This window comes from Lissotriton vulgaris, chromosome 4_1, assembly GCF_964263255.1.
Source record: "Lissotriton vulgaris chromosome 4_1, aLisVul1.2, whole genome shotgun sequence".
Lineage (NCBI taxonomy): Eukaryota > Metazoa > Chordata > Amphibia > Caudata > Salamandridae > Lissotriton > Lissotriton vulgaris.
The window spans coordinates 1,064,041,200-1,064,055,633 of record NC_141691.1 but is presented as its reverse complement, the minus strand read 5'-3'; the positions used below and the strand labels follow the sequence as shown (position 1 = coordinate 1,064,055,633).

The following is a 14,434-nucleotide window of genomic DNA, read 5'->3' as shown; positions in this document are numbered from 1 at the left end:
CTGTGGCTATTACTGTCAGTGTGAGCCCGGGCACGGCATGTACCTTCTCTCAGGTAAACCTTGATGAAACACTGTCACATGTGTCGAACTGCACGGGGCAGATTGAGCTGCGTAATTTCCCGGCTGTCATCCTACCTGCGGGCTTCATGCAATGCACTGACACCAACTAGTATTGAATGTGCTGGTGCAATGCTTAAGTTGCTATTCGATAACTTAGTCCGTCCACATCCGTTAGACCGGATGGAGATGTGCAGTCCAAGCGGACCCCCTAATGGGTGATCCCCACGAAAGTTCTATGCAAATGGGATGTTTAATTGGGGTATGGCATCAGCAGGATTGGGCTGCTGTTGTGGGTGGGGGGGTGGGACATAAGGGTCACTGTTTTAGTTAATGGATCAGACTGCTTAAGATGCACTGCCGACATCCAACTGGACAATGGCTGCTGTTTTCTATTTCACGCCTACGTGCACTATATGTTTTTCTGGAGGATAACAACATACTGGACCTCTCCCAAAATGGTTTTCGTCCAGGCCACAGCACAGAGTCTGCTCTCCTAGCTGTGACCAAGCATTTAAGAGGGGCCCTAGACAAGGGCCGTACTTCAGCACTGATTTTATTGGAATCAATCGTTTTTATTGAGTGGGATTCAGGTTGAATGAACACAGCTTCCTGTCTACATCACAAGGCACAGTAAAGTTTAACAAGGGGACCCGAATAGGTTGCTTTGGACCTCAGGCGATTACTTATTTTAAAGAACAACGGTCCTTAGCATAACATTAGATAATGAAAGTATTCCAACATAGACTTAAATAAGAACTATGGGTAGTCTTCCAATGCCCAGCCAGACAGAGGAACATTAATTTTGACAATCAAGGATGAATAAAACTACAATAAGAAACAAAGAACGATGAAGCATGGGCACAAACCTGTACCGGGCGTGAAAAGGAAAAGAATGAAAGGAAAGTAAAGTAACAGGCAAAAACAATGGAGCTAATGGAGGCTGATCATACAATAAAGGTTTAAATAAGCTCTAGCTAGCAGTAACCACAACACACTTTACACAATGGATAAATTGCGGTACTGTTTAAAAAGTCGACGTTTCGATCCCTAGCTCCTAGTACAATGGGATCATCTTCAGGACTAGAAATTACAAATTGCCTGATATTGATTTAAGACGCCTGTGGAAATAAAGCCGGGAAAAGAAATAAACAAAATAAGATAACCCATTCAGATTTTATGTTAGCATATCAGCTTCATTTCAGAAAGATTGAAGTGCACGTTCAGTGACTATAAATGGCATTGACTAAAAGGAACTAGTGTCCAGTGAGTATGAAAACGGTCTAAAAACATGTGAAGTGACCAGCTACCAAGAATTTAGCTGACGCTAAATACAAAGTTCATATGGATGGCAGTGGAGTGAAGGTGAGAGAACGGCTTGTGAGAGTATTCAGAACTACTAGTAACACGTAGTCTGTGCGTGGTACGATTGGTGAACAGTTAGTGAAAATATTGATATTCATTTGTGCCCCATGACTATGCGGGTTGGTCGTGATAATTAAAAAGGTAGCTATTTGCTCTAGGTGTGTCCGCGGAGCAAGTGACAGTGTGTTAATTGCGACGTAATTATGACCCGCTTTGAAAGAACGTGATGGGCCAATTTTTGAGTTAAGAGGCATGAGTACCAACGTGGTGATGGTCGGCGCAGTGGGTGTGTTATCGGCGCATTTAATAAAAGAAGAGGGGGCGGGGGGCTGACCTTTGAGGAGGGCTCGTGGTGTAGCCCCGTCTGGGATGTGTTGATAACACACCCACTGCGCCGACCATCACGACGTTGGTAGTCATGCCTCTTCACTCAAAAATTGGCCCATCACGTTCTTTCAAATCCTGTCATAATTACGTCGCAATTAACACACTGTCACTTGCTCCTAAGTTCTTGGTAGCTGGACCACCGCCATGCACTTCGAGAATGTTCTGGGCTCAGACTTCAGCCCGACTGGCAGTACTGTGTACTGATAATGATGGGCGCAGACTTGGAATCGCAGGAACTTCCTGTGTTTGTGTGCAATGAGCACATGGGAGTACGCATCCTGTAGATCTATGGCACAGAGCCAATCTCCCTGCCGCAGCTGAGTATAAACCTGACGCAACGACAGCATGCAAAATTCCCTCTGCGAATCCACTGGTTTGCTTGTCGCAAATCCAGAATGGGCCTGAACTCGTTCTTGTCCTTCTTGCGAACCAGAAAGAACCGGGAGTACAGACCTCTTCCCCTTTGAGACAGAGGTACGTCCTCTATCGCCCTTTTCCTTAACAGGATATCGGCCTCTGCTTGGAGCTCGCGCAGCTGAAACCGCGAGCTGACCGGAGGAATCGCTGGAGGAGGGCCGATGAACCGAAGACTGACTTAGACCCGGACGGCCTTTGTTCGCCGAGGAGCAACAAGCTCTCCCACGTATGCGCACAATATACTTGTAAAGCATTAAATGGCGGCCCGGGACCACAGGCAAATCCTGGGAGGAAAAACGCCGCTAGAAAGGGCAGAAGGCATCAAGCCGTTCTCCACGCCCCAAACCTACAGCCGTCCAAAAGTCTCCGATTCAGACTTCATGCGAGCCACTCACTACTCTCATGGCAGCCCAAGGGTTGCCCAAAGAACGGGAGAGTAGAGGCACACTGCTGAGCCGCAGGCTGCAGAGACGTCAGACGAAACAAAGTATGGCAACGTAGTACAAACCCACAATACCTGGGGGTCGGCAGGAGAGAAGACTCCGCTCCGACCGAAACTATCAGGCCCATTAGACCATCTCATGTAAGGCTTCTCTCCTGTCTCTCGGCAGGGGAACCACAACTCGGTGAAGAAAACACCCCCACAGAGGGATCTCACCACAACGGTCCAGCAACAGCGGGCCACAGCATGACGTCTACATGCGGCCACCCCTACGACTAAGTCAGGAGCACGGTCGGAGCCAGAACCTCCTGTCAGGTGGTAGTGGACGAAAGTTAAGTCCTGCCAACCACTTAAGAGTCGGAGAGAGACTCCCCGTGCTCATGGAAGACGCATCCCTGGCATCAAGGCACGGGGATTCGCAGACTGAGGGGCCAAAGGCCCCTGGGGTGGTGGGCGGGAGAGGGAACCGAGAGAATTCCGAAACATCCCCGGTGGTCTCACCAGTGGTGGTTGAGCAGGAGGCGACCTAGCCGACGAGTAGTTACGCAAATACTCAAAACTAAGCGAAAGGACAAACGTCCCTCGCTTAAACGTGGTGAGTAGCCACAAACTCCCCATCAGAAGGGTTCCTCGACGCTGAGCAACTGCTCTGCGTCGTGAGTGGACAGTGCCGAGAACACAAAGTCCCCTCCTATGAAGAGAGGCTCACCACGGAGCGAGGCCTGGAAAAAGACCCAGGCGTCAAGCGCCGGCAGAATTCTGCGGCTGTAACCCATGACGTCGACCTCACTACGACGTAACCATCACTAAGACAGTGACTGTATCTAGAACAACCAACACTCAGACGTCAAAATGTCACTACGGTGTCAAACACGGAGACGCCGAGCCATCCCTAACGGTGACGTCCGGACCCAACGGAAGAGAGCAGAGCCCAAGCGACCAACGCCCCAAAAGGAGCCTCACCGCTCCATGACGTCGAGCCTCACCGCTCCATGACGTCGAGCATCACCGCTCCATGACGTCGAGCATCACCGCTCCATGACGTCGAGGCACTCCATGACGGCGAGGCACTCCATGACGTCGAGGCACTCCATGACGTCGAGGCACTCCATGACGTCGAGGCACTCCATGACGTCGAGGCACTCCATGACGTCGAGGCACTCCATGACGTCGAGGCACCCCATGACGTCGAGGCACCCCATGACGTCGAGGCACCCCAGGACGTCGAGGCATCCCATGACGTCGAGGCCCTCCATGACGTCGAGGCCCTATGACGGCCCGGCGCAGACCGGAACCGCGTCATAGCTCAGACGTGCCCTTACTGGGGAGAACCCCAGAGATCACAGCATGGGACTCGGTAGAGGACCTACCCTCTCCTTACCCAGAGGCTAAAGATGCCTTCAAACTCCTCTGTTTGAAACCTGGGAGCCGAAGCCTCCTAGAAAAGAAGGTACAGAGAAGACAGGTGTCAAGACACAGGCAAGCACAGAGTACAAACCCTGTGAGCTTCAGCTTTGGTCTTTAGTTCATCTGCAGACAAAGCACTTGTCAGACTAGAAATAGTCTAAAGACAAGAAGACTGCAGAAATTCTGCCAAAAAAACACAGCAGAATGTAGATAAAGGCCTAAGACGTCGAGTGAAGCTACAAAAATCCAAAATTATCACAAAAATTGTAAAGAAAAAACTCAAAAAAGAAGAGCTAATGCTCCAGGGTCCTGCTAGCAGGAGCCGGAAAAAAGAACTGAAGGTGAAAGGGACCTGCACTGCATTCTGGGATACTGTGAGGCTGCTGGAAAGTTCTCTTAAAGGCACAGTATCCTGTTTTGAGCCACATAATGGCAGCCTATGGGGCTTGTCTGTCCACTTCTTCCTCTCTATCATTCCAGAGGGTTTTGCTGTTAAAGGCAAGGTTTTGTCTGTGGAAAACCCTGGACAGGCTGTGCTGTTTGTGGATTTTGGTGGAATTTCTAGTTGAAGTATTGGACAGTGTAGCCTGTGGATATAGACTGCATTATCTGTCTTTAAATTCTCTCAAGTGTCGATGCAGGTCTGCATGTTTTGACAACTTAAGAGATTATTTTTGATTGCTCCGGGGTCCGCGCACATGGGCGGGACTATTCACTAGATTATGACTATACACAGAGATCCCCTACTACAGAACCAGTGTTCCTGTCACCCCGCATCCCTGCCAGCAGAGATTGGATTTGCGTTTATCCCAACTGTGGACCCGAGCAGGCGTGTAATACCAATATGTAACCACCTTAAAGGCCGACTCAGCTCCCGATGTATTATGTGCAGTGTGAGGTGCCCAGTATAGTACATGCTCCCATTCCTTATGATTCAGGGGGCTTGCCCAGTTCCGTCTCCCAGCGCATCTGAGCTTTGGTACGAGTTCGCGCGGAGCATGCCATGAGCATGACATACAGTTCCGAAAGAAGTCTGCATTCGTCCTTTTTGCGCACCAGCCATTGTTCAAACGCCAGGAGTGGACTGGACATGCGGGAAAAATTGGGGGGCCTAGTAACCCAGTGCGAGATATGACTGTAGGGAAATGCATCCGAAGGTAATAAATCGCAGTCTTTTCGCAGCTGTGCAAACGGAATCAGGCCCTCAGTATTGAAAAGGGATCCAACCCTCTTTCTCCTCTCCTCCCGCCACCTCTGAAATACGGCCGACGCTTCACCTGGGGGAGAATCTGGGTTGTCGACGATTGGTGTCACCAGTGAGGGAAACTACGTTCACCCCTTCTTTACCTTCTTTATTTAAGGCTACGCGATCCCATACCTTGATGGTAGGGGAGGTAACTGGGGAGGAATAGAGTCCCCATGCTCTCTCTTTTCGGGGTAACCATAGCTCCAGCCAGATGTTCACCCCCTCAACAGACTGATCCATGAAGTTCCAGAGCTTGCTGGACAGTGGCCTATTCCATTCCACCGAATAGCACTAACAGGCCGCTTGATAATAGCCCCCCCAACTAGCAGGAGGCCCAGACCACCCTGTGCTTTCGGGGTCGTCATTTGCGTTAGGGAGAGGCGAGGCTTCCTTCTCTCCCAAACAAACTTGGTAATACAGGATTGTAATTTCTTAACCCTCCCCTGGGGGCGGAGTCATTGGGAGCATCTGGAAAAGGTATAAGATGCAAGAAAGCACCCTCATTTTCACCGCCGCTACCCTCCCAAACCATGCCAGCCTGAGACGTGACCAGGCATCCAGCGCCTTGGTCGTGAGTTCCAGCAGCAAGAAATTAGAACATCTCGCAATCTCAGCGCTTGGACGCCTCCTATTTTGCGCTATACAAAACGCATTTTAATTTCATTCATTTCATTTCAAGGGTGTATATTACGAAACAAAGCACACCGTTTGTCTCATCTATTTCAAAATTCAACTTCAAAGCTTGTGTGTTGCTGGTTTATAATATTCTGTAAGACAACATCACAATAGATGTAAGAACAACCACTTATGCCATCAAGTCCAACTCCAATTCACATATCTACTATGTCAAAACAGGTCTATAAACGATCGTTAACCCAGTTATGCAGATTGAACCAAGTAGACTCTGATATTTAAGGTGTATCAAGAGGCAGTTCTTTGTATTTTTATCAATTACGACTGAAATAATATCGAAATACATAGAAAAGCTTGGAATTATAAAAGGCGAACCAAAGTAACACACAAGTATAAAATTTAAACCTAGTTTGAGTAGTCTGAAAGTGTAAATAAACTCCCCAAAATGTAAGTACTCCATGTTCACTCACAAAGGGTGTCTCGGTTTGGCGTAGTAGAGAGGCACCATATTGGTGCAGTTAAGTAGAAACTACCAAAAGAGGAATATTCAGCATAGCAACAGAAGAAAGGGTGTCCCCTTTTTCTTACGTACTACATGTTGCTATAGAATGAAAACAAAAAAACCACTGTAACAAGCTCCAGATAGCCCAATAATGGACTAGAATCACTATGTCATGAGAGTACTCCACGTTCGGGCCTGGTAAATTTCATAAAGAAAGGACTAACACAAGCATCACTCATAAGGGGTCTGCTATCTCAAAAGTGCACAAAACATTAAAAAAAGATCAGCTGTTACACAAACTTTTAGATGACTGTCCGATCACGATCTGTGAATTGCTAAACTCAAAACAAATATTATCCACGAGTGCAAATATTCATTTTTAACCATTATCTGAATACCCCACTTATGATGTTTAAATATCCTTTATTGGCAATTTAGGTTATGTAATATGCAGTGTACCTGCATTGATAGAAATTAAATGGGTAATAATAAATTGGTGTGCCAATATGCCGATGTGTCACTTAGAATAATCTTCATGGGTCGCCCAAAGAATAATGTAAATCATTATCAATATTCAGTCCAAAGTCCACTACTTTTAACTTCATGATCCATAATGCTTAATTTGAGCTCATGGTTTCAATTTCTTGCCAAAGGTAATCTCGCGATTTCACATGACACCTTTTCTTCTGTTGCTTTTGTTTCTATTTATCTGTACCAATTTGGCGCCTATCTACAGTGCCGATCATGAACAGCCACTGTGAGTGAATTCTTAACTTTTGGTGACTATGTTTAAACTTTCAGACAACTCAACCTAGATTTAATTTTTATATGTATGTGTTACTTTGGTTTGCTTTTATAATTCCTAGCTTTTCTTTGTAATTCAATATTGTTTATTTCAGTCATACGCGACATTAAAAAATACAATACACCTTGAATAGGTGAGTCTACTTTACACAATCTACATAACCAAGCTAAAGTAAGGATATAGACCTGTTTTGACACAGTAGGATTATGAAATTATGTCAGTCTTGGGGGCATAAGGTTGTTCATACATCTATTGTGATATTGTCTTACAGAATATTATAAACTAGCAATACACAAGCTTTGAAAGTTTAATTTTGTAAAAGGTGAGAAACTGTGCTTTATTTCATTATACACAATTTTTAATGTATATATATATTTCTATTCACATGTGTCACTATCTGTGTTGTGTTATGTACAAGAAATATGAGCGGATACTGTATTATATATGGAAATCACATTTTGGATTAGAATGTATGGATACTTATCCCACCATCACACAATGTAAGTTAACTTTAATTCAATATACCAATAGTTTTAAATAAGTAGTATTTTGGATAGTCCAGTGATGAAACAGGTGTTAGCTAGTGCTGTGGAAGAATCTGTACATCAAGAATTGCAATTCGAATCTATGGTTATTGATCGACTTAAAGATGTTCAACTACTGACGATTACAACATCAAGAGTGCTTGGGGACTATTTTAATTACATGGACCTTTGTCTCTCTTGAGGAACTTGGGTGCATTACCTACCCCAGAAGCACCCACCCTCTATTCAAACCTATTTCCATTTGACAAAATAATAATATATCATGCAAGATTGCTTGAAACCTTGCATGAATTAGGGTCTGTCTAGGGTCAGTATGTGTCGCAATACAGAGAAACCGACATAGGTTTGGAATCCCACAGATCTGCTCCTTGCCTAGAATTAGCAGACTCATGCACATGCCTGGTTTTCTCCCAAGAAGAAAAAAAAGCATTGGCATGCCAATAGCTCTCGCCTATGCAAGAGCTATTCGTTTCGGCGATGTGTTTCAGCCATTATGTACACCACTGTGGCCTCTGTTCCGCATGGCTAAAAGTTAGTGGGGTGGGGTAACGTTGAATGGGGTAGTATGGAGTGGGATAGATTTGAATGGGGGAGTTGGGCAAATTAGCATGATAGATTGGGGTGGAGTAGACTGGTGCGGGGTAGATAGAAATAGGGTTGTTCGGGGTAGATTGCAGTAAAGTGGAGTGAATACATTGGGGTAGATTGGAGTGAGCGGGTTAAACTGGGGAAAAGTGGAGTGGATGGAGTAGGTTCGAGTGGATTGGGGCAGAGTGGAGTAGACTTGAATAGATTGGGGTGGGGTGGGGTAGGTTGGAGTGGGTTAGACTGGGTGGATTATACTAGGGTTGAATGAAATGGGTTTGGGGTTGAGTGGAGTGGGGTAGATTGGGGGAGTGGGGTTGGAGTGGAGTAAGTCAGGGTAGAGTGGAGCAGGATATTGGCGCACACTGGAGTGGGGTAGACTGGGGAAGAGTGTAATACAACTGATTTGTGTAGATTGAAACGGAGTGGGGTAGACTGGAGAGGAGTTGAGTAGGGTAGAAAGGAGTGGGATAGATTGCGTGGATTATGACAGGGTGGTTTGGAGTGGAGTGGGGTAGATTGGATTGAGATCGATAGAAGTGGAGTAAAGTTGGATATAGTGGTGTGCAGTAGGTTGGAATGGGGTGGGGTAACATGGCTGATTCCATTCATATTCAATGATCATTTATTTACATCAACAAAAAAAATCAAAGCAGCAAAAATCAGAAGTGATAGAAAGAGCAAATTCAAAATGTGCTTGCCACTTGCACCGACTAGAGGAAGGACGAGTTCTACCTCAATGATCAAATCACTTACCTGTCCCTCCTAACTAAACGTCTTTGTACGAACAGGTATTAACAATCTAATGATGAGTAAGTGTATTTAGGGTTTTCCACATTTTTTTTTATGACTGGGGAAAAGACAGTCAACCACAGTTCAGGTATACTCAACAATATAGACTTGTGTTCCCTATGTGTATGTTGCAGCTATTATACGGACTTGTCTGAACATTTTTCATTCTACTCCTCAGAGTTGAAATGAAACTCAATCAGTACCAAATTTGACAAATATCTCAATTCAATGGGTTTTAAGAGCAGCATAACGTTATTCTAATTGAAAAGAAATACTTACGTTGACAGCATGTCTAAAGGCAGCGTTAATAGTGAGCTCACAGAGCCAGTAAACAAGCACTTGTAGATACGACCTGTATATATTAAAAAAAAAAAATAGGAAACATAAACAACTAGTCAAAACAATATACCAAAGCAAATCTTTACTGCTACAATTAAACAAGAGGTACAATCAATGAAGCACTACACCACACTTGGCTGAAGTTGAAGTAATTAGGGAGGGAGGGAGAGAGGGTGGGAGCAAGCAAGAAAACAGACTCCAGGGATCGAAAAATCCACTCACCCGCTAGCATTTGTGAGCCAGATAACAAAAGCCTTTGTTAAAAAAACATAATCTTAACCCTACCGATACAAAGAATTACAGACCCATAGCTAGCCTTCTATTCCCAGCAACATTTTTCAAAAAGGTCATGAATTCTCAACTATCCACATACATTGAAGAAAACAACCTCCTAGATGACACGCAAGTTGGTTTCCGCAAGGGCCATGGAACAGAAACAGCACTTATTAAGACATCAGAGGAGATCAGAACAATACTGGATCAAGGAGGTGCAGCGGTCCTCAGACTACTGGATCTATCAGCGGCATTTGTCATGGTCAACCAGGTCACCCTGATCAACCGTGTCACAAACATAGGTATCAGACAAACAGCCAGAGCCCTCCTGACCTTCCTCACCAACCGCACCCAATCAGTGAGTCTTGGCACTTTCAACTCCCCACAACTGGCCCTCCCATGCGGCGTGCCACAAGGATCCTCACTGAGTCCGACACTATTTAATATCTATGTGTCGGACCTGGCCAGAGTCATCAAAGCACACAGGATGGGCCTTACCTCTTACACCAACGACACATAATTGGTGAATGCGGTGCACAATGCTGGAGGGGCAGTAGCAGCCAATTTCCAGGAACGTATGTTGGCCATCAGCATATGGATGGCCAATAATTGCTTAAAACTTAACTCTGAAAAAACAGAGGTAATGATCTTTGGTAAATTGAGGCCTGGCTGGTCCCCCTCCTGGTGGCCATCCAATTTGGGACCCCCTCCACTCCTGGTTTCTAAGGTCAGGAATCTGGGCGTCATATTGGACGACAAGCTGTCCTTTATACCTCATGTCCTTTATACCTCATGTCAACTCTGTGGTCTCATCCTCATTCCACAAACTTAGAATGATAAAAAAGCTCTTACCTTTCCTCCCACTCAGTGCTGGGAAGACCCTAGTGAGTACTTTGGTCATATCTACCATCGACTACTGTAATGGTCTCTTCATAAATGCACAGAGCAAAATCCTCAACAAACATCAGCTGGTCCAGAATTCGGCAGCCAGAATCTGATCAGGAACCCCCAAGTTTAAATCCATCTCAAACATACTCAGACAAGATCACTGGCTCCCACAAAAAAAAACGCTTTAAATTCAAGGCCCTCTGCATCGCTTATAAAGCATTGCGCGGTTCTGGACAGTTATTCCTGAAGGAGGCCCTGGGTGCTTACATCCCTAACAGGTCTCTACGGTCATCCACAGCAAACCTGCTAAGGGTTCTCCGCACAAAGACAGCCTCATGGGGTGACAAACGATTCACTGTTGCCACAGCCAAGCTATGGAACTCTATTTTTGTCTAGAGAAAAATGACAAAAACACGGGTATTCAGCCAATAGTCTACAATCTCTGGTTTTTGTTGGCTGTCCTTGGCGCAGAGACACCCACGGGTATTTGCGTGCTCTAAGAATTGTATAAAATAAAAATAAATAAATTAGGGCAAGCTATTTTTAGGTTCTACCGCCCTTTGTGGCAAGTAGGAAGACAAACTGACCTTTGACCTCTGCCTCTGAAAGCCGAGCAATTGTGATTTTTGTTGTGAGGTGGTGTGCGTGCAGCTCGGCCCTGGGGTACCAGTCTAGTGGTTTCATGGTCTTCTCAACATATGCAAAATGCCAGAAAGCACCAGTGCATATGTCACTCTCAGCTGTGAAGCTAAAAAGTGTGCTAAACACAGAACCAGTGAGCCTGTTACTTTTAGACAGTAGTGATTGGCTCGGAGTTGGGCATTGGTAGATTTGAATGTTTCTAATTTTCTAGCTTTCGGTCAAGAACAATGGATTGGATAGTGAAGTTTGCTCAGAACACGGTTTCTACAAACTTTTATGATGATAAACCATAGCCAAAATGGTCCCACTGACATGCTGCTTTCCCAACTTTGATGCCTTAGGAACAAGCCCATCTATGAACCTGTAGACTTCTGATGTGGAGCAAGACCACTGACTCAGTGTCAGTGAAATTGCTCTCCCTCCCTTGCAGCTCCACCATTAAGTGAGGCCTTCCCCCGAGCCCCTGCACTCTCGAGTGTTGGTGTTAGAGGCCCTCCTCCACCCGCAGTTTTTACCTGCGCCTCATCGCTGGTGGTCCAGTGGACCGGTCTCCTTGCTCTAGCTCCGCTTTTTCTCTCCTTTTCCACTCGTTTATCCCCTTATTTCTATCTCCCCCTTCACTCTCCTTCTGTGTCTTTCATCCGTTTTAACTCCTTTTCCCCCTTATCTCAATCTCCCCCTTTCACTCTCCTTCTCTGTCTTTCCTCTACTCTTCTTGCACTTTTGCTGCCTTATTTGCACTTTTCCTCTCTTTTTGCCTTTTTCCTTTTTCCTCCCGTTTTTCGCTGCCGGCGACCGGCCCAATCCAGCTCCCCTCCCTGCTCCCGCCTCACAGCTGTCCAGCTCTCCCCGACCCCTACATAATGGCGAACACAGTGCGGCCACGCAATAGACGCACCAAAGGTAAGTCTATCGGCACCTGTCCGCAACCAGCGAAAGGAACCCTGAATCTCCAACTGCCAACGCTATGACCCAGCGGCACTCCACGCTCTCAACCCAAGCCGCAACAACAACTGCAAGCTAGCATCACCAGCCGACACGCACGGACCCTTCAGCTGTCACTGCTGCCGACACGCCTGCAGCACCGCCAAGACCACGGACGCAGCGCAACCCGTCCGCAAGAACACAACCAAACCGAAGACCCTGCAATGCATCCTCCTTAACGCCCGATCCCTCCACAAACATGCCACAGAAATCGGGGACCTCCCCAACAGCACCATTCCGGACATAGCATTCATAACCGAAAACTGGACCAACACCATCTCGGGACCCAAGAATATAATATCTCCAGGAAGGACCACCCCACCTCCCCAGGAGGAGGAATTGCCATCATCCAAAATAATCCACCCTCTGCTTAAGCACACTCCCCGACGATCCCACAGACCTGATGGAACACCTGCACTTCAAAATACATGCCAGCCCTACGTCCACCCTCCAAGAAACCCTCATGTACCAACCCCCTGGACCCCGCGGACTTTTCACCAACCACATCATGGACATCATCTTCCCACATGCCATCGCTTCCACCAACTACACCCTACTGAGACCTCAACTTTCACCTCGACAACCAAATGGACCCCAGCACCACATCCCTCCTGGACAAACTCCACAACACTGGACTCCGCCAGATCGTGACCGAACCCACGCACTCAGCAGGACACACCCTTGATCCCCCTCTTCACAACAGGAAACTCCACCACCTTCAGCCACAACACCGAACTCCTGTGGACTGACCACCAATGCGTCCTTTTCACCTTCAGAACACCCACCATCCACAGACACCAGCACCTGCTCCCACAAAGAAACTGGACCAGAATCACAGACGACCAGCTAACCTCATCACTCAGCAACTCCACCCCAACCATCGCGGAAAACGACGACCCCAACACCGCAGCCCAAACCCTGCACAGGTGGATCTCAGACCGTGCCAACACCATAGCCCACCTCAAGATAAACAACACCCCCCACGCCAAGAAAGCTAGATGGTTTACCATCGAACTTCGAGAGTCCAGACGGGCTTGCCCCCGAATCAAAAAGGCCTGGAGGAACACCAAATCCACAGAAGCTCACAACAACATCAGAGCCGCCCACCAAAGACCACCACCACGTCATCAGAAAAACGAGGGAAAAAGCGATTGAAGACAGAATCTCCACTCATGCACACAACAGCAAAGAGCTCTTCAACATCATCAAGGAGTTCGCCCTAACACACTAGCGAGTCCACCAACATCCCTCCTTGACAGGACCTCTGCAACAAACTCATCACCTTTCCCCACCACAAAATAAAGAGCATCTACGACAACTTTGACGGAGACAACCAACACACTGAACCCTCACCAACCAACCTGACACCCTGAAGCCAGCGATCGACAACTGGACAGCCCTCACCACCGAGGACACACTGAAGACTATAAAGTCAATCCACTCCGGGGCCCCTACGGACCCCTGCCCCCACCACATTTTCAACAGAGCTGCCGACACCATCGCACCCATGCTCTGCCACACCAACAACCGTTCCCTGGCAACCGGCTCCTTCCCCAAAGACTGGAAACACGCCAAGAACCACCCCCTTGTGAAGAAGCCCTCAGTGGACCCCACCGACCTCAAAACCTACAGACCCATCTCCCTGCTCCCGTTCTCAGCGAAAGTCATTGAGAAAGCCATTAACAGCAAACTGGCCACATTCATCGAAGAGCACAACATCTGCGACTCCTCCCAATCCGGCGTCAGAAAATAACAGTACGGAAACCGCCCTCTTCGCCGCAACAGACTACATCCGCACTATACTGGACAAAGGAGAAGCAGGAGCCCTCCTCCTCCTCGACCTTTCAGCCGCGTTCGACACAGCCTCTCACCGCACCCTAATACGCAGACTCCACGACGCAGGGATCCAAGACAAGGCTCTCGACTGGATCCTCTCCTTCCTCTCAAGCAGAACGAAGCGGGTCCGACTCCCCCCTTTTCTCCCAGACCCTATACCTACCATGTCCCCAGGGGTCCTCACTCAGCCCTAAGCTCTTCAACGACTACATGGCTCCGCTCGCCCCCACCATCAGAACCCACGGACTCAACATTGTTGCATAAGCAGACGACACCTAACTCACACGCT

At 47.2% G+C, this 14,434-nt stretch overlaps 1 protein-coding gene across 1 annotated transcript in view; it reads right to left on the bottom strand.

The window, feature by feature from the left end:
• MARCHF6 (membrane associated ring-CH-type finger 6) overlaps nt 1-14,434 on the bottom strand; it is a 1,612,715-nt gene that overhangs the window by 1,400,205 nt on the left and 198,076 nt on the right. Inside the window, exon 5 of the mRNA XM_086965293.1 lies at nt 9,463-9,535. Coding sequence (XP_086821419.1) covers nt 9,463-9,535 — 73 coding nt within the window. The remainder of the gene's footprint in view (nt 1-9,462; nt 9,536-14,434) is intronic.